This window comes from Culex pipiens, chromosome 3 (assembly GCF_016801865.2).
Source record: "Culex pipiens pallens isolate TS chromosome 3, TS_CPP_V2, whole genome shotgun sequence".
Classification (NCBI taxonomy): Eukaryota; Metazoa; Arthropoda; class Insecta; order Diptera; family Culicidae; genus Culex; species Culex pipiens.
In genome coordinates, this window is record NC_068939.1 from 67121793 (window position 1) to 67143865 (window position 22073).

The 22073-nt window shown below is 35.4% G+C and overlaps 1 protein-coding gene across 1 annotated transcript in view; it reads left to right on the top strand.

Moving 5' to 3' along the window:
* Positions 1–22073, top strand: part of LOC120420924 (tyrosine-protein kinase Drl) — a 167858-nt gene that overhangs the window by 58955 nt on the left and 86830 nt on the right. The window contains exon 4 of the mRNA XM_039584053.2: positions 9874–10042. Within this exon, the coding sequence (XP_039439987.1) occupies positions 9874–10042 (169 nt within the window). The remainder of the gene's footprint in view (positions 1–9873; positions 10043–22073) is intronic.

Consider the following 22073-nt stretch of genomic DNA (forward strand, 5'->3'; position numbering starts at 1 on the left):
CTCAATTCTGTTCTTCACCCGAAAACCTTGAAATTTTAATTGACAGTTTTCAAATATACTATAAGGCCGCTGCAAATATTTTTTCCCTCTCTTCATTATTGGCTCGAAAAATAAGGTGATTAAAAAATATGTTTTCGAAAATCTTCAGAATTACATCTCAAGAGCAATTTTCCACCGAAACCTGAAATGGATTTTATTTATTATTATTTTTTTTTGCTATTATTCGAACTGTGGCTCAATTACCAAAAAAGCCATTTTGAGTCTTTGAGAGTCTTCTAGTCTCCATACAATTTTGGTAACTGTCCATACAAAAATTCTACCTTAATATTCATAAATCTGTGTTGATGCATATTTGATTTTTTGATTTTATAAGATTTAGGCGAAAAACTCCCGCAATCTTTGAGCGATAGTGAAGCACTTTGCCACGGAGGAAAATGAAATTTTGTTCATTTTTTAATTGACTTCAGCTTAAAATGCAAAATTATGTTTTCAATCGAAATACTGAGCAATTCTCTGAGTTTTCGGTCATTCGATTTTTTTTGTATTTTTTAATCCAGCTGAAACTTTTTTGGTGCCTTCGGTATGCCCAAAGAAGCCAATTTGCATCATTAGTTTGTCCATATAATTTTCCATACAAATTTGGCAGCTGTCCATACAAAAATGATATGTGAAAATTCAAAAATCTGTATCTTTTGAAGGAATTTTTCGATCGAGTTGGTGTCTTCGACAAAGTTGTAGGTATGGATATGGACTACACTGAAAAAAAATGATACACGGTAAAAAAAATTTTGGTGATTTTTTATTTAACTTTTTGTCACTAAAACTTGATTTGCAAAAAAACACTATTTTTAATTTTTTTATTTTTTGATATGTTTTAGAGGACATAAAATGCCAACTTTTCAGAAATTTCCAGAATGGGCAAAAAATCTTTGACCGAGTTATGATTTTTTGAATCAATACTGATTTTTTCAAAAAATCGAAATATCGGTCGCAAAAATTTTTCAACTTCATTTTTCGATGTAAAATCAAATTTGCAATCAAAAAGTAAATTATTGATAAAGTGCACCGTTTTCAAGTTATAGCCATTTTTAGGTAACTTTTTTGAAAATAGTCGCAGTTTTTCATTTTTTATAATTAGTGCCCATGTTTGCCCACCTTTGAAAAAAATATTTTTGAAAAGCTGAGAAAATTCTCTATATTTTGCTTTATTGAACTTTGTTGATGCGACCCATAGTTGCTGAGATATTGCTATGCAAAGGCTAAAAAACAGGAAAATTGATGTTTTCTAAGTCTCACCCAAACAACCCACCATTTTCTAATGTCGATATCTCAGCAACTATAGGTCCGATTTACAATGTTAATACATGAAACATTCGTGAAATTTTCCGATCTTTTCGAAAAAAATATTTTCAAAAATTCAAAATCAAGACTAACATTTTAAACGGGCCAAACATTCAATATTACGCCCATTTGAAATGTTAGTCTTGATTTTAAATTTTTGAAAATATTTTTTTCGAAAAGATCGGAAAATTTCACGAATGTTTCATGTTTTATTATTGTAAATCGGACCTAAAGTTGCTGAGATATCGACATTAGAAAATGTTGGGTTGTTTGGGTGAGACTTAGAAAACATCAATTTTCCTGTTTTTTAGCCTTTGCATAGCAATATCTCAACAACTATGGGTCGCATCAACAAAGTTCAATAAAGCAAAATATAGAGAATTTTCTCAGCTTTTTTAAAAATATTTTTTTCAAAGGTGGGCAAACATGGGCACTAATTATAAAAAATGAAAAACTGCGACTATTTTCAAAAAAGTTACCTAAAAATGGCTATAACTTGAAAACGGTGCACTTTATCAAAAATTCACTAAAGTACTTTTTGATTGCAAATTCGATTTTACATCGAAAAATGAAGTTGAAAAATTTTTGCGACCAATATTTCGATTTTTTGAAAAAATCAGTATTGATTCAAAAAATCATAACTCGGTCAAAGATTTTTTGCCCATTCTGGAAATTTCTGAAAAGTTGGCATTTTATGTCCTCTAAAACATACCAAAACATAAAAAAAATTAAAAATAGTGTTTTTTTGCAAATCAAGTTTTAGTGACAAAAAGTTAAATAAAAAATCACCAAAATTTTTTTTATCGTGTATAATTTTTTTTCAGTGTAGTCCATATCCATACCTACAACTTTGTCGAAGACACCAACTCGATCAAAAAATTCCTTCAAAAGATACAGATTTTTGAATTTTCACATATCATTTTTGTATGGACAGCTGCCAAATTTGTATGGAAAATTATATGGACAAACTAATGATGCAAATTGGCTTCTTTGGGCATACCGAAGGCACCAAAAAAGTTTCAGCCGGATTAAAAAATACAAATATTAAAATTAAAGAAAAAAGACCGATTCCGTAGAGAACTGCTCTACTTTAAAAAAAACTATGATAGTGCACCATTTTGGAGATAAGCAATATTTACTGAAATATTTCAGTTTTTGATTTTTTTTTTAAATTAAATGAATTAAAAAAATAATGTTGGAAATTTTGTTGAATTCCGCATTTTTATGAAAAAGTATAATTTTGTGAAAATGTTGATTAAACAAAAAAAAAAGATGTAAATTGGAGTAATTCTGTTTACTTTGCAAATCTAGTGATTTTTAAATTTGTTTATTTTGGACAATGAGTTTCTGACATTTACAACAAAAATAATTGCAAAATTTTCTAATCAAGCATAACTTTTGAAAAGGTCCAAAATCAAATCAAATTATTCGCTCAACAGCATTGCCTTGGCGTTCTCGATTGCGAGATTCCTACTCGAAACTAGGTGTTCGAAGGCTTGATTGACAGGACCCAGGGAGACGACTCCTACACCTGGACTGAGCTATCGACCTAACCCTTTAGGTTAGACCGGGGCCAATATTTACTCCCCCTTCTGACGGAAGGCGTGATCAGACAAATGCCACCGGGACCGTCTGGGATTGAACCCAAGCCGACTAGGTCTACAAATAGATAATTTTAAATACACAAATATTGTTATGTTTTTCATATAAAAAATCTTAAATTTTTGATTTTTGTATTTTCTTTCAAAAGCAAAATTTTAAAATCGTGCTCCGTCATGCACACAGGGCCGTTTTAACGAGTCTTCACTGAAATTTTAAGCCAATTTGGTACATCCCATCTCGAGACATCATGGCACCCGTAAATCAACTCAGTGTTTAGAGAAAAACACTCACAAAGTTTGACAGCTCGCTTTGCGCATGGCCAAATTTTGAGCTTATAAATCGTTTCTTACTCAGTTCAATCACAAAATATCTTCATGAAACTTTCAGGAGTGATTGAAAATTATGTTTTAAGTAGATTTAACAAATTTTCTGTAATATATTTTTTTTGATTTTATACATGTATGTAACCCCTTAACTACTAAACTTTTTTTTTTAAATAATTTTCGATATTTTTCAAAGTTTTGTTTTTTTCCAGCAAATAAGGCCATTGCAAATATTTGTTTAAAGTTTATATCCCTTGGCTCTGCTCAAAGTTGCTCCTGCCCAGATGTTTTGCAATCTTTAGTTTTAAAAATATCAAAGTATTGGCGAAATATTTATATTTTAACAACAAAAAAATCTTTTTTTCAGTACTGTACAACGAAATTTCACAAAAAATATTGATGATCGATCTCAAATTTGCTAAATATGATTTTAAACGCAGGAAAATGCATTTCAAATTGTTTTCAGTGCATAAGACTTCTTTATACATTATAATTTTGTTTTTTGGAACGATTTTGAAGGGTAGGGGGAGAGGAACACAGCAAAAAATCCAATGGTAAAATCACCATGCACATCACCTTCGTCAAAAAAGATACTTAAGAGCCAGATTTTCGCTAGGGGGCACGCTGCTCGCATCGATGAGCTCCGATTTTGATGAAACTTTCAGCGTTTGTTGGTCTACACAAAAGATGAACTCATGCCAAATATGAGCCCTCTACGATGCGGGGAAGTGAGGTAAAATATCAATTCAAAATTTTGCAAAAATGTTTAAAAAAAATAGGCCGAATTTTTAAAATGCTCATAACTCAAGTTTGGCAATACGTAAACCTGCTCGCTTGGTTTCATTTGAAAGGTTTTAACATACACTACAACTTCGACTCTGAGTGACATCTGTCGGATACTTACTTCCAGAGATATTTACAAATTACAAAAAAGTCGTGATTTTTTTCAAAATTGTCGTATCTTTCTCAAAAACGTAGATACCACCATACCCTATGTGGCGAAATTGAGGCATGGCTTGTACTTCAAGTCTACAATAAAAACTTTTTGGTACCTCCGATTGTGGTAAAAAAATCAATAATTCTTTGAAAATCTATTTTTATTAATAAAATTTTACAATTCCATCAAACCCAAAACAATGTTTCGATATGAAATTGTTCTTGTTAAGTCTCAATTTTATCGCCGAATATGTTTTATACGCTGGAGATATTAAATATGGCATAATTTGACATATCTTTCAGCTTTTATGCCAAACTAATTCCAATAACAGCGTTCGAAAAGAGATTATTGAGACATTTTTAAAAAGAATGATTGCAAATCAACTGAATGCGTGTACAATACATTTTATAACCATTTTTTCACTGAAATTTATAAATTCTGACTTGTAATTTCACTTTTTATATTTCTTTTATTTTTTTTTTGCCTCCCCTCGACCATAGTAAAAGTAAAATTGTTGGAATATCACGTCCAAAACGTTACAATTGATTGAAAGATAAAATTACGCCATTACATAAACTGTTCAGAATTCATGTCACCATTTTCAAAATAAAAAAAAAAAACTCTAAAATTTCAATGAAAACACAGAACATTTAACTAAATACCTTATTTCAAATACCTACAACAATAAAATCTACAAAACTGATTGACAACTTTCATTTTCTGTTTTCTATTATTTTTTAAATACCAAAAATTTCAAAAAAAAAAATAACAGAAAGTCTTAAAAAAAATTCAAGTGATAGATGAACTTTTTAGAATTATAAATTAAAATAACGAAATGTATTTTTTAAATAACCAATTTTATACATTTAGCCCGTAAGCTCATTTGAGCTTCAAAGTTGTCCCGGCATCCAAAAATTTTGAGCACCCCACACAGAAAAAAATCAATTCTCGAAACCGTGAATAAAGTTCACGATTGTGAGAACCACGAAGGAATATATTCACGTTTATAGTGCAAATGCACCATACTCATGAATATATTCCTTCGTGGATCTCACATTCGTGAACTTTATTCACGATTACGGGAATTGATTTTTTTTTGTGCAGTCCTAAAAATTGTTTTTTGAATGAAAACTGATGTTTTGCGCAAAGTCTTGTATCAAAATATGCCATATTTAACATCTCCAGCGTATAAAACATATTCGGTGTTAAAATTGAGACTCAACAAGAACAATTTCATATAGAAACATTGTTTTGGGTTTGGTGGAATTGTAAAATTTTATTAATAAAAATTGATTTTCAAAGAATTATTGATTTTTTTACCACAATCGGAGGTACCAAAAAGTTTTTATTGTAGACTTGGAGTACAAGCCATGCCTCAATTTCGCCACATAGGGTATGGTGGTATCTACGTTTTTGAGAAAGATACGACAATTTTGAAAAAATCACGACTTTTTTTGTAATTTGTAAATATCTCTGGAAGTAAGTATCCGACAGATGTCACTCAGAGTCGAAGTTGTAGTGTATGTAAAAACCTTTCAAATGAAACCAAGCGAGCAGGTTTACGTATTGCCAAACTTGAGTTATGAGCATTTTAAAAATTCGGCCTATTTTTTTTGAACATTTTTGCAAAATTTTGAATTGATATTTTACCTCACTTCCCCGCATCGTAGAGGGCTCATATTTGGCATGAGTTCATCTTTTGTGTAGACCAACAAACGCTGAAAGTTTCATCAAAATCGGAGCTCATCGATACGACCTCTAGAACAAAGCCGTGCCCCCTAGCGAAAATATGGCTCTTAATATTACACGCTGCATGTACATTTTTTGTAAACACAAAAAAAGTTATAACCGACGGAACTCAAACCCAGCACCTACAATAAGGACTGGCGCCTTAGCTCGCTCGGCCATCAAACCGTTGAAAAACAGAAAGGATAAACGTATGCATGAGCATAACATTTCGGCCAAGTAGGTTTCCCATACTGATAGGCTACATATTTCAGAGTGTAATATTACACAGAATTTCATAAAATAATGCAAAATTTATTTTACACCCAGGCCTTTTAAACGCAGCTGGATTACTACTTTGTTTGCCGTGCAGGCAACATAGACTATAGCACAAAACATGAATTTTGGAGTCCCATTAAACAGCTAACAAAGTGTCGAAATTTCATTTTTTTGAGAATTGAACTTTAAGTGTAAAAAGTTTAATTAAGAAATTGTTATTTTATTTAGAGCATATCTTTTTTTCTCTTAACAGTTCTAATGATAATTTACAAAATTTTCGAAGACACCAAATCGATAAGAGAATTCCATCTCAAGATGCAAGTTTTCACATATGGGTAATTCTCCGCCAACTCACACAGCAGTTGCCCCGACCCCTCTTCGATTTGCGTGAAACTTTGTCCTAAGGGGTAACTTTTGTCCCTGATCACGAATCCGAGGTCCGTTTTTTGATATCTCGTGACGGAGGGGCGGTACGACCCCTTCCATTTTTGAACATGCGAAAAAAGAGGTGTTTTTCAATAATTTGCAGCCTGAAACGGTGTAGAGATAGAAATTTGGTGTCAAAGGGACTTTTATGTAAAATTAGACGCCCGATTTGATGGCGTACTTAGAATTCCGAAAAAACGTATTTTTCATCGAAAAAAACACTAAAAAAGTTTTAAAAATTCTCCCAATTTCCGTTACTCGACTGTAAAAATTATTGGAACATGTCATTTTATGGGAAATTTAATGTACTTTTCGAATCTTCATTGTCCCAGAAGGGTCATTTTTTCATTAAGAACAAAAATTTTCATTTTAAAATTTCGTGTTTTTTCTAACTTTGCAGGGTTGTTTTTTAGAGTGTAACAATGTTCTACAAAGTTGTAGAGCAGACAATTACAAAAAATTTGATATATAGACATAAGGGGTTTGCTTATAAACATCACGAGTTATCGCGATTTTACGAAAAAAAGTTTTGAAAAAGTTGGTCGTCATCGATCATGGCCGTTCATGGTCACCCGCGACAGACACGGACGACGAAACAAAGAGAAACGCAAAAAGTAACTTTTTCAAAACTTTTTTTCGTAAAATCGCGATAACTTGTGATGTTTATAAGCAAACCCCTTATGTCTATATATCAAAATTTTTGTAATTGTCTGCTCTACAACTTTGTAGAACATTGTTACACTCTAAAAAACAACCCTGCAAAGTTAGAAAAAACACGAAATTTTAAAATGAAAAATTTTGTTCTAAATGAAAAAATGACCCTTCTGGGACAATGTAGATTCGAAAAGTACATTAAATTTCCCATAAAATGACATGTTCCAAAATATTTTCCAGTCGAGTAACGGAAAATGGGAGAATTTTTAAAACTTTTTTAGTGTTTTTTTCGATGAAAAATACGTTTTTTCGGAATTCTGAGTACGTCATCAAATCGGGCGTCTAATTTTACATAAAAGTCCCTTTGACACCAAATTTCTATCTCATCACCGTTTCAGGCTGCAAATTATTGAAAAACACCTCTTTTTTCGCATGTTCAAAAATGGAAGGGGTCGTACTGCCCCTCCGTCACGAGATATCAAAAAACGGACCTCGGATTCGTGATCAGGGACAAAAGTTACCTCTTAGGACAAAGTTTCACACAAATCGAAGAGGGGTCGTGGCAACTTTTCCCGATTTCGTGTGAGTTGGTAGAGAATTACCCATATACATTTAAAAACTTTGTAATTTTGGAAGGTGTAAATTACTAGGTTTATTAATACATCACATAGATGTAATATTACCTCAATTTAGACTGAATAGTGGTATTACACCGGAAAAGAGGTAAATTAACACATTTTTTTTTATGGAAAATTACACATTTATTCTGACATAAAAGATCTACTCATTCCCAGATGTTAGGTACCATGATTTTATTTACTGTGTACAAAGAAATGTCGATTTATGAAATCGTAGACAATTGAGGCAGTTAGTTTAGAGTACTTTTCTTCTTAATTGAGCTTACGTCACATAGTCAAATAAATGAAAATGATTGATTCTGCGTTTCAATTGCTGCCATAAAACAATGAAAAAGGTTTGCAAACATAAACATGCTGGCAGTAACTGAAACAGTGATGTTAGTGATAAAATTTAATTTTACAAAAATAAGTGTGTCTAGAGGTATCTTGGCACTAAAGTGAGAAAAAACTAATAATTCAAAAAGCAAATTGTTCAAAAATTTGTTTTCTACAACATGATGGTATTTGTTGTGTTGAATATTTGTTTTGATTGGATTTAAGAAAGAAATTCGTTAAAACTTCAAACAAAGATTTTTTTATTGTTTAAACATGTTAAACAGTTGCCAATGAAAAATTAATACTCCTGGGTCAATATGAACAAAATGTGATATTTTCCATGAAAACAGACCATTTTTCAGAAAATCGCTTATAGCGAGTCCTAAACGATTTTGAGAAAATATTATTCCTGAGGCAATAAACCTATCGAAATCAGGGTGAGCCCGAAAGATTCCACAAAATTGCGTTTTTTGGGACATCTTACTTAACATTCCTTAGTTGCTCCCAAGCTCAGGCTCCTGTAATAATATAATTGTGGAAAAAATCGGGTTTCACAAAGATTTAGGAAATTTGAAACACTTTTTACACAAATCTGTATACATATTTCAATGTTATTAAATCATGATTTTTTGTTGCGAAACTTTGAGTTGAATTTTTTATTCAATTTTTTCTTGTTTTCCTATGGAATGAGAGTTTTCCGTACCAAGTTATGAGAACGATAATCTTCAGCATCTTTGTGTACCCTTTGTAGAAATTATCAAAAAACACTTCACAAGTACGCCAACCAAGCTTCCACCGAACAAACCCGCCAAACAAACCATCGACATAATTTGCAAATTTTATGAAAACGACTTTCAAAAAGTGATAACCACTTTATCGAGGACTCACCGCCACAATCCCCTCCTGCCGAAACAGGCTCCGGTGCAAAAACCACAACGCGAAGAAGCATCAAATTAATTTCGTTGTTTACCACTTTGAAATTTCCACGACCCACCTCCCCATGCTTACTCCTCTGCCGCCAGGAAAATCCATTTCGCTCGACACGCTTCCTGATAACGAGCCTAAAACTTCTCGAAAAGATAACCACCACCGCAACAACAACAACTGAACGGAAAAGAAAAGCAACAGTTAATGCACTGCCTGGGAAAGGAGCTTCTTTATTTAATTTTGCGGGGAAAATATGCTCCAACGGAAAAAGCTTCTGTGATAGATTGTGTGAGTGCTTTCTTGGCTCGTTTTTATTAATTTGTGTTGTTTTTGGGTGGTTTTATAAAACATGCTACCGCGCTTCGTGTGGTAAGATCTTCGCCGGGAAAAAGTACGAACGAACTTTCTCGCGAGTTGCTTGCGCGAGCCCACTAATTGAACATTAATTTTCACTTTTTATTTAGGTTTAGGATCTTGGAACCCTGTCAGCCTTGAAGATTATAGGTGGCTTTTAATAAACTTTTACTTAAAACATTTCTTCAAATTTCGATGATTTTCTAGAATTAATGGTTCACAAAATTTGAAACTTGGAAGATTTGAAAACATTCTAAATACTACAACAGAATCCTTCAACAGGTTATCCACACGTGCCAAGTCTTTTCCTCAAATAATACATGAAAATCTCTTCCCTTTTCTTTTAACTAAGGTGTCTACCCGCCCCGCCAGCGCATGCCGGCCGCTGAGATCGCACCCCCGCAGGGACCGGCCCTGCTGGGTGCCGCCGCCTGTGCCCTCGGTCTCGTGCTCGTGGTGGGACTCATCGCCAGCGCCATGTACGTGCGGGCCCGCAAGCAGATTCGCCAGGATTCGCTACAGTGAGTAATGACTTGAGTTTGGAGTTGTGTTCTGTGTTTTGCTCCTGAATGTATGCTGCTCTATGTGTACACCGGTAGAACAACAGTTTAGTTCACCGAGCGTGCATACATTTATTACCGTACCGCTCTGTTCCTTACCCGAACTCTCTTGGCTTTTGAAGGAAACGAAGACCTTGGTGGGAGTATCCCTTGGTTCGTCAACACAAATGTTTTTTTTGACAAACTTGGAAAAAAAATCAAAAAAGAAAATATAACTGTATTAGATCAATGTTTCAATAAAATCTATAAAATTTTCTTTCAAAAGATCTTGAATTAAAAAACTACCACTAAAAAAATGCACATCACCAAAAAAAAACGAGGTGCAACAATTTATCTCGACGCTTCGTGTTCTTAGTTTTTGTCCTCATTGTGAGTTTTTTTTAACTCCCTCCTCCAATGCACTGACTTGATTCCTTCTTGTAGTCGCGGTGCTCCTCCACGTGATGGGAGAGCAACACAATTGGAAGTGATTGCCTGATTAATGAAGGGGTAATGGAAGGAAAGTCGTGATTCAATTGTGCGGTTCATTTGCTCTTAAAGGTTACTTTTGAATCCATTTTCCCAACGTGTTTGGACATTAAGATTCTGATTTTGCATTGAAAAATGTAAGAAAATCAAATACCAGTCACAAAAATAACTATTATGTTTATTGTAAAATATCTAAGTGAACGCTGATATAGAAATAAGACTACTTAACACTTTAAATTACTAATTTCATCATTTTTTTAACGATATATCAACAACACAACAGCAACAGTGAATCTCATTTCCATAGTCCAATCTTACTGTAACCCAAATCATCGGCCGTTGATGGTGCTGCTAACGATGGAAAACTGGAAATTTCACAACAACAAGTGACACATCTACAATCTACATCCACTCCATGGCTCTTACCGCTCATTTCAAGCCACAGGCAAATCAAGTCCATGTTTGAGCATGTGTTACCATTCGTTGTATCCTGATGTTAGGCACTGGAATTCATTCAACCGAAAGCAACCGAATGCCATCATACTGAAGAGTTATTAAATATGGGCTAATTCTCTGCGGTTAAGGAAATCAGTTTATATTTATTTATTTATAAAAATAATTTTGAAATGTTTTTTTTTTCTATAAACAAGCATTACTTTGAAGTTTCAGCATTGTTTAATTATTTTTTGCTGATATTAGAGTGTCCAATTTTCATTTCACAGGAAAAAGTACAGCTGTACAGAAAACTCAACTATTTAGAAGTAAAAATTTACACTTTAATTGTACACAAATACTTTCGCTAGCACGATTAGAATGACACACACAAAAAAATGACTCAACAACGTTGACAAATGAAAGAATGACAAGCATAGAGATTTCATTTCCCGGGAAAATGGTTACTCTAGTTGAAACATAAAGCTCAATCTCTTGCAAATATTTTTTTTGTCAACCAGATTACTTCATCATTAAAGATTGGCTCGAGTAATTGAGGGCTTAAATTATTTTATTCCAAAAACTTTAAATATCAATCAAATTTAAAGTACAATCAGCCGAAATTAATTAACAATGCATTCCTCTGCGTTTAGAATAATTTTGAGCACTTTTTGGATTTTTTTCTGAATTTTCGATGAACTGTAAGGCTGTAAGTGTTTTTTCAATAAAATGTTGATTTTGTCGAATCTTACATTTTTTGAAAAAAAAAAAAAAAACTGATACAGCTTGAACAATTTTCTAACATTTTTTCCCCTGGACAACGATTATTTATGACTCAACTCTCAAATTGAGAGGTGCATCGGCACGGCACGGGTGCTGCTCTTGTTCTTATAAGATTTAAAAACACCGTGTTTTTAATCAAAGTACGCGCACGGGCACTGTGTCAGAACTTTAACTGTACGTGCAAATGTCAATGGTTTTTTTCTGGATTCAGCTTTGTGTAATAGAAAAATGAGGAAAATAAGGCTAAAGTAAACCGTGCAGTGAAATATTCATCAGTTATCAGAGTGTGAAACAAATAAAAACTATCCGGAATAGCTGCCAAGTGGGCTATGCTAAGAAATTCGGATGTTTAATGACCATTTTTACGGAAATCCGTTTTTTGCATATTCTTTGGCCTTTTAAACCTGTGCTGTTGGATTTCCACGTTAGGAAACAACTAATCGTGCCCTTTATAGCAAATGTATAAATTTCATTGTTGTTTAAGGTGAGTTTTAATTTTAATATTTTAAAAAAATGTTGAAGATCTCAGATTGAGCTTCGGCGCTACACCATTTCGTGAAAAGAACTGGCATAGCTCAAAATATAAGTGAAAAATAGTAGAACATTAAAAAAACATGTACAATTCTCTGCCGTTTTACGGCGATATGATGTATACGCCATTGAGGTGATTTTGCTGTAGACACGATTTTCTGTTTTTGTTCATTTTTTCAATTTAAAATGACTAATTTAAGGTCTGCTCTGTAGAAACTGTTAAAAAGTACAATAAAAATGTGGCCCCTACAAAATTTCTTGTTTTTTCCTATTCTCTTCGATTTTAAACCACAAACATCATTTGGCCGAAAAAATAGCAATAAAAAATCACTACTTTTACTGCCCAATGATGTATGTATACATTGCTCGATCAAAGCTGGCTTTATTTTTTGTGCCAGCTATTTTGAAAGCTGAGCGGATCCCGTAATGCATTGTCCACGTGGATACTTAAAGGGGGGGAGGGTATTAGGGAGCGTTCTTTTATTACGTAACGCAGTTGGGGGGTCGGAGGCCGTGTTACGCTCCATGCATTTTTTTTTTTATTTGCATGGAAATTTTTTTACGAAGGGGGGGGGGGGGTCTAAAATCCGATTTTTTGCGTCACGTAATAATAGAACGCTCCCTTAGCGATTGTCTACGCTCTATAAACACATTTTTTGCATGAACAATTGTCCGCAAGGGAGGCGGGTGGGTCTAGAATTTTCAAAAAAGTGTCTACGTGGATATGGACTGGGTGCTGAAGAGACAGAATGCGTAACGTGATTTCCGAAAGATCCCCACTGCTCCTCACTAATACAACTGCACTACAGCTGTAAACATAAACAAAGTAGAAGGCTTTGTTCAAGCTCAAGCGTGACATATTTTTTGCTGCTGAAGTGACTCGTTTTGAAACATTTTGGATCTGATGATATTAAAGTTTACGCTGAAAAATTTAGTTCTTCGTGCTTTTTTTGTTCGTAGACTAAACAATGGGTGGCCAAAAGAGTCCTTCTTTGTTTTCAATGTGATGAAAAATTGCGTCAGAAGTGGGGAAATTTTGTGAATCAGAAGAGCAACCGGATGGAAGTTTCGAGATTATGGATCTTTGAAGCGCAGTGATAATACAGGAGTAAGATTATTCAATGTTATTTGGTAGGTGTCATTCACAGTTACTGATAATTCGTCGCAAACAATTCGTAAACATAGGTTTTGCGTGAGACATAGCGTTTATTGAAATGTTTGCGACGAATTATGACAATCTCGATTTCATCCCTTTTCTAAAGATTTGTTGACTTTGAATACCTCAAAAGCTTGACGCCCTCGACTTTTTTGACAAAATAAACTATAGATCGATTACAATACTTGCCACTTCTTGGCATCATTTTTCAAACAGTAAATTGGTTCCGCTTTGACAATTCTAAGTTGAGGCCGCTTTGCGGACCACTATTCTGCACCCAGGATATGGATAAGGTGTTATCCATTAAGTACGTCACATTAAAATCAGCCAAAATTTACTCCCCCCTTTGTCACGATTTCCTTATGCTTTTAACACGCAACGTCACGCTTGCTCAAAACCCCCCTCTTCCCTCAGATCGTGACGTACTTTATGGATGATGCCTAATGGACGTCCCCTTAAGAATTAAATCGAAATAATGTAATAAAACATAGCCCAGTCTTGATTTGGTCCCAAAACCTCAAATCAACATTCAAACGGGTAATTCTCTACCAACTCACACGAAATCGGGAAAAGTTGCCCCGACCCCTCTTCGATTTGCGTGAAACTTTGTCTTAAGGGGTAACTTTTGTCCTTGATCACGAATCCGAGGTCCGTTTTTTGATATCTCGTGACGGAGGGGCGGTACGACCCCTTCCATTTTTGAACATGCGAAAAAAGAGGTGTTTTTCAACAATTTGCAGCCTGGAACGGTGATGAGATAGAAATTTGGTGTCAAAGGGACTTTTATGTAAAATTAGACGCCCGATTTGATGGCGTACTCAGAATTCCGAATAAACGTATTTTTCATCGAAAAAAACACTAAAAAAGTTTTAAAAATTCTCCCATTTTCCGTTACTCGACTGTAAAAAATTTTGGAACATGTCATTTTATGGGAAATTTAATGTACTTTTCGAATCTACATTGTCCCAGAAGGGTCATTTTTTCATTTAGAACAAAATTTTTTATTTTAAAAATTTCGTGTTTTTTCTAACTTTGCAGGGTTATTTTTTAGAGTGTAACAATGTTCTACAAAGTTGTAGAGCAGACAATTACAAAAATTTTGATATAAAGACATAAAGGGTTTGCTTATAAACATCACGAGTTATCGCGATTTTACGAAAAAAAGTTTTGAAAAAGTTACTTTTTGCGTTTATCTTTGTTTCGTCGTCCGTGTCTGTCGCGGGTGACCATGAATGGCCATGATCGATGACGACCAACTTTTTCAAAACTTTTTTTCGTAAAATCGCGATAACTCGTGATGTTTATAAGCAAACCCCTTATGTCTTTATATCAAATTTTTTATAATTGTCTGCTCTACAACTTTGTAGAACATTGTTACACTCTAAAAAATAACCCTGCAAAGTTAGAAAAAACACGAAATTTTAAAATGAAAAATTTTGTTCTAAATGAAAAAATGACCCTTCTGGGACAATGTAGATTCGAAAAGTACATTAAATTTCCCATAAAATGACATGTTCCAAAACTTTTTACAGTCGAGTAACGGAAAATGGGAGAATTTTTAAAACTTTTTTAGTGTTTTTTTCGATGAAAAATACGTTTTTTCGGAATTCTGAGTACGCCATCAAATCGGGCGTCTAATTTTACATAAAAGTCCCTTTGACACCAAATTTCTATCTCATCACCGTTTCAGGCTGCAAATTATTGAAAAACACCTCTTTTTTCGCATGTTCAAAAATGGAAGGGGTCGTACCGCCCCTCCGTCACGAGATATCAAAAAACGGACCTCGGATTCGTGATCAAGGACAAAAGTTACCCCTTAGGACAAAGTTTCACGCAAATCGAAGAGGGGTCGGGGCAACTGCTGTGTGAGTTGGTAGAGAATTACCCAAACAGTATTGAATTTGACTTCTATCAATTCTCAATGTATACATACATCATGATGAGTAAAATTGGCGCATACATCATAGTTTGTTTGCTTAATAAAATGGGCCCCAGAGCAGTTTTTTGAAAAATTCTTTCGTCAGGAGGTAGCTTTTAAGATTCTTTATCAGACTGTACAATAAAATTGAAAATGTCCAAAATGGCGTATACATCATATCGCCGTAAAACGGCAGTTCTTCAAAGAGCCGCTAAGAGTTCGGCACGCGTTCTCGTAAGGTAGTAAAAACACCATGTTCTGTGCCTCCTAGATGTGCTTATAAGAACGGGAAGTGCAAGTACAGTTCGTTCAAATGCATGTCTCAATGACTATTTATGACGAGTGCTGAAAAAATCTAATTTTGTACCGAGTTCTATACAACATGTGAGCAGTACTCTACGAAATCGGTCTTTTTTTAGAATTTTAATTTTTGTATTTTAAATTCCGACTGAAACTTTTTTGGTGCCTTCGGTATGCCCAAAGAAGCCATTTTGCATCATTAGTTTGTCCATATAATTTTCCACACAAATCTGGCAGCTGTCCATACAAAAATGATATATGAAAATTCAAAAATCTGTATTTTTTGAAGGAATTTTTTGATCAATTTGGTGTCTTCGGCAAAGTTGTAGGCATAGATAAGGACAGCACTGAAAAATTGATACACGGTAAAAAAAATAGGTGATTTTTAATTTTACTTTTTGTCATTAAAACGTGATTTGCGAAAAAACAATATTTTTAATATTTTTTTTTTTATGAATTTAGGGGGACATAAAATGCCAACTTCTCTGAAATTTACAGGATGTGCAAAAAATCTTTGAGCGAGTAATGAATTTTTGAATCAATACAGATTTTTTCAAAAAATCGAAAAATTGGCCGCAAAAATTTTTCAACTTCATTTTTCGATGTAAAATCAAATTTGCAATCAAAAAATCCTTAAGTGAAATGTTGATATAGTGCATCATTTTCAAGATTATGGCTATATCTTAAGGATCTCTCTTAATGAATTTAAAAAAAGACGCAGTATTCCATTTTTTTAATAAGTGCACATGTTTGCCCACTTTTGAAAAAATATTGTTGAAAGGCTGAGAAAATTCTCTATATTTTGCTTTTTTGAACTTTGTTGATACGACCTATAGTTGCTGAGATATTGCCATGCAAAGGTTTAAAAAGCAGGAAAATTGATGTTTTCTAAGTCTCACCCAAACAACCCACCATTTTCTAACGTCGATATCTCAGCAACCAATGGTCCGATTTTTAATGTTAAAATATGAAACATTCGTAAAATTTTCCGATCTTTCAGAAAACAATACTTTTAAAATTTTCAAATAAAGACTTACATTTCAAAAGGGCCAAACATTCATTATTACGCCTTATTGAAATGTAAGTCTTGATTAAAAATTTTGAAACTATTTTTTTCGAAAAGATTGGAAAATTTCACGAATGTTTCATATTTTAACATTAAATATCGGACAATAAGTTGCTGAGAGATCAACGTTAGAAAATCTTGGGTTGTGTGGGTGAGACTTAGGAATCATAAATTTTTCTGCTTTTTAAACCTTTGCATGGCAATATCTCAGCAACTAAAGGTCGTATCAACAAAGCTCAAAAAAGCAAAATATAAAGAATTTTCGCAGCCTTTCAAATTTTTTTTTTTTTAAAGTGAGCACTTATTTAAAAAAATGGAAAAATACCTAAAAATGGCTATAACATGAAAACGGTGCACTTTATGAAAATTTCACTGAAGTATTTTTTGATTGCAAATTTGATTTTACATCGAAAAAACTAACTTAATCCACCTGTGTGGTTGATGCCTTCCTCACTTTTTACCAACAATGGGTAATATGAGTGGTTTGGACACATATTTCAGCTATTTTTTAGGTCCAGAAAAATAAGTACACAGATATAACTTAAGTTGTCATAACTCGAGACAGGGTTGAAAGATTTTCTATTATAAGGACTCGTTGGAAGGGTCTCTTGATTACCAAACCAACGATGGGTCGGATGATGGTTCCGGACATCGTTTACATGCATTTAAGTGAGATCCGGCTTCAAAAAAGTACATAAATATCACTTAAGTGGTCATAACTCGAGACAGAGTTGCCAGATCTTCGATGTTGTGGACTCGTTGGAAAGGTCTCTTGATAACCTAACCAACGATGGGTCGGATGATGGATCCGGACATCGTTTACATACATTTAAGTGAGATCCGGCTACAAAAAAGTACATAAATATCACTAAAGTGGTCATAACTCGAGACAGGGTTGCCAGATCTTCGATGTTGTGGACTCGTTGGAAAGGTCTCTTGATAACCTAACCAACGATGGGTCGGATGATGGATCCGGACATCTTTTACATGCATTTAAGTGAGATCCGGCTTCAAAAAAGTACATAAATATCACTTAAGTGATCATAACTCGAGACAGGGTTGCCAGATCTTCGATGTTGTGGACACGTTGGAAAGAGCTCTCGATAACCTAACCAATGATGGGTCGGATGATGGATCCGGACATCGTTTACATGCATTTAAGTGAGATCCGGCTTCAAAAAAGTACATAAATATCACTTAAGTGGTCATAACTCGATACAGGGTTGCCAGATCTTCGATGTTGTGGACTCGTTGGAAAGATCTCTCGATAACCTAACCAACGATGGGTCGGATGATGGATCCGGACATCGTTTACATGCATTTAAGTGAGATCCGGCTTCAAAAAAGTACATAAATATCACTTAAGTGGTCATAACTCGAGACAGGGTTGCCAGATCTTCGATGTTGTGAACTCGTTGGAAAGGTCTCTTGATAACCTAACCAACGATGGGTCGGATGATGGATCCGGACATCGTTTACATACATTTAAGTGAGATCCGGCTACAAAAAAGTACATAAATATCACTAAAGTGGTCATAACTCGAGACAGGGTTGCCAGATCTTCGATGTTGTGGACTCGTTGGAAAGGTATCTTGATAACCTAGCCAACGATGGGTCGGATGATGGATCCGGACATCGTTTACATACATTTAAGTGAGATCCGGCTACAAAAAAGTACATAAATATCACTAAAGTGGTCATAACTCGAGACAGGGTTGCCAGATCTTCGATGTTGTGGACTCGTTGGAAAGATCTCTCGATAACCTAACCAATGATGGGTCGGATGATGGATCCGGACATCGTTTACATGCATTTAAGTGAGATCCGGCTTCAAAAAAGTACATAAATATCACTTAAGTGGTCATAACTCGAGACAGGGTTGCCAGATCTTCGATGTTGTGGACTCGTTGGAAAGGTCTCTTGATTACCAAACCAACGATGGGTCGGATGATGGATCCGGACATCTTTTACATGCATTTAAGTGAGATCCGGCTTCAAAAAAGTACATAAATATCACTTAAGTGATCATAACTCGAGACAGGGTTGCCAGATCTTCGATGTTGTGGACACGTTGGAAAGAGCTCTCGATAACCTAACCAATGATGGGTCGGATGATGGATCCGGACATCGTTTACATGCATTTAAGTGAGATCCGGCTTCAAAAAAGTACATAAATATCACTTAAGTGGTCATAACTCGAGACAGGGTTGCCAGATCTTCAATGTTGTGGACTCGTTGGAAAGGTCTCTCGATTACCTAACCAACGATGTGTCGGATGATGGATCCGGACATCGTTTACATGCATATAATTGAGATCCGGATTTATGTGAAAACACATTTTTATACATAACTTTTGAACTACTTATCGAAACTTCAAACAATTCAATAGCAATGTATGGGACCCTAAACCAAGTCGAATGCAACTGGTTCGATCAAAATCGGTTCAGCCAGTGCTGAGAAAACTTGGCAAGATTTTTGAACACATACATACATACACACACACACATACACACACACACACAGACATTTGTTCAGTTTTCGATTCTGAGTCGATATGTATATATGAAGGTGGGTCTTCGAGCTTTTAATAAAAAGTTCATTTTTAGAGCAGGATTATAGCCTTACCTTAGTGAGGAAGGCAAAAGAAAAAAAATCATAACTCGGTCAAAGATTTTTTTAACAACCTGGAAATTTCTGAAAACTTGGCATTTTATGTCCCCTCCCCTTTATACCTCGACAACATTCAAACCCGCTTAACGGATGACCCTTCGTCGTTTTGGAGTTACGTTAAGAGCAGGAAGCGAACTGATGGCATTCCTTCCGTGGTCGATTCGGGTGATCGTAGCTCAAACAGTCCTGAAGAAGCAGCTAATTTATTTGCCGACTTTTTCAAAGGCGTGTTCAACCATGGCTTGCACACCGCTCCAGCAGATTATCTCGACGAAATCCCCTCCCACAACATTGACATGCCATTTCCGGTTCTTTCTGAAGCAGAAGTTCTAGAAGCTTTGGCTGCAGTTGACTCTTCAAAAGGCCCTGGTCCTGATAAGCTGCCACCTTCTTTCATTAAAATGTGCGCTGGATCGTTGGCACACCCTGTAAGCTTAGTCTTCAACCGATCGCTTACAAATGGTCAGTTCCCAGATGTGTGGAAAGTTGCTGCCATTACGCCAATTCATAAATCTGGACGAAGGAAAGATGTTCAAAACTACAGACCGATCTCAATACTATCCTGCCTGCCAAAAGTTCTAGAACAACTGATTCACAAAAGAATGTACGCTGCCGCAGTCCCCATCATATCGGAGTTTCAGCATGGGTTCGTGAAGAAACGATCCACAGTCTCGAACTTGATGCTGTACGTTAGCTCGATAAATTCCAGTCTTGAGAAACGGTGCCAGGTTGATTCCGTGTACGTGGACTTTGCCAAAGCCTTTGATAAGGTGCCTCATAACTTGGCAATTGAAAAGCTGAGACGTATAGGATTCCCTCGCTGGCTCACGGTATGGCTCTCTTCCTATCTGACCGGCAGAACAGGGTTTGTTCGCATAGGAAGCTCACGATCGCTCCAGTTTGCCGTGACCTCCGGAGTGCCGCAGGGAAGCCACCTCGGCCCATTGATCTTTTTACTGTTCGTCAACGACATTTGCACTCACCTCAAATCCCAAAAGTTGCTGTATGCAGATGACCTCAAAGTGTTTCGTGTTGTTTCCTCTGCCATCGATTGCGTCGCCCTGCAGCAGGATATCTGCGCTATTAACGAATGGTGTGTTAGGAACGGGATGAAGGTGAATGAAGAGAAATGCAACGTCATCAGCTTCTCTAAGAAACAGGACACGATTCACTACCGATATGAGATGAATTCACACTTGTTAACTCGTGTCGACTGCATCAAAGACCTCGGCGTAATGATGGACCACAAGCTCACCTTCGACAAGCATGTCGCTGTCACTTCCGCTAAGGCCTTTGCAACGCTGGGATTCCTTCGACGTAACACGGTGGACTTCGAGAACATTCGGGCACTTAAAACGCTGTACATCTCTCTGGTACGAAGTATTCTCGAGTATGCTGTGCAAGTCTGGGCACCGCATTACGCAGTTCTGTGTGACCGCTTGGAGAAAGTGCAGAAAAGCTTTACACTATACGCTCTACGTCGCCTGCCCTGGAGGAACCCTGCGTACCTAACAAGTTACGATGACCGCCGAAGATTACTACAATTAGAATCTCTAGAACATCGCCGGATTTTCCTGCAACGTCTGTTTGTGTTTGACGTTCTTACAAACCGAGTAGACTGCCCGGAGATCCGTCAGAAAATGAGCCTTCACGAGCCCCAACGTGCGCTGAGAACCTACCTGCCGTTTAGGATCGCTAGGCACACTACCGTTTACGGACAAAACCACCCGATCGATCGCTGCTGCCGTTATTTCAACCCTGTTTGGTGCTTTTTTAATTTCGACATGACAAAAGAACTATTTAAAACTAAAATTAGAAACGTGTTGTGACGTACCTTTATGTTTTTAATGTTTTATATCTGTTTATACGTTTAGTTTATAAGTATATACAGTCTGTGCGGCATAATGCCGAAGACGGTGACAAATAAATAAATAAAACATATAAAAAAATAAAAGTAGTGTTTTTCTACAAATAAAGTTTTAGTGACAAAAAAATTAATTAAAAATCACCAATTTTTTTAACCGTGTACCATTTTTTTCAGCGTAGTCCTTATCCATACCTACAACTTTCCCGAAGACACAAAATCGATCAAAAATTCCTTCAAAAGATACAGATTTTTGAATTTTCATTTATCATTTTTATATGGCCAGCTGCCAAATTTGTATGGAAAATTATATGGACAAATTAATGATGCAAAATTGCTTCTTGGGCATAACGAAGGCACCAAAAAAGTTTCAGCCGGATTAAAAAATAAAAAAAAAATCGAATGACCAAAATCTCAGCGAATTGCTCATGTGTGAAATTCCGAAAATGCATTTTTTTAAATAACCTATTTTGTAAACCTTTCCCGCAGCCTCATTGGAGTTTCAAATTTGGCCCGGATTCAAAAAACTTTGAGCACCCCTGATATAATGAGTCTTAATTACGTGTTAAACACCATTAAAAAAAAAAACAATTGACTGACAACAAAAAAAAATTTGAATTGTTTTTCATGTTTTCATTTCATCGCGTAGGGTAGAGGACCCAGAAAACGCCTATTTCAAAGTGAGAATGAAGAAAGTTTAATAACATTCTAAAGATTTCTGGTTAAATTTTTTTGTGAAACATTGGTTTTACCGTAGGGGAGAGTGGGGAGACTTGATCCCCGGGGACACTTGATCCCAAGCCT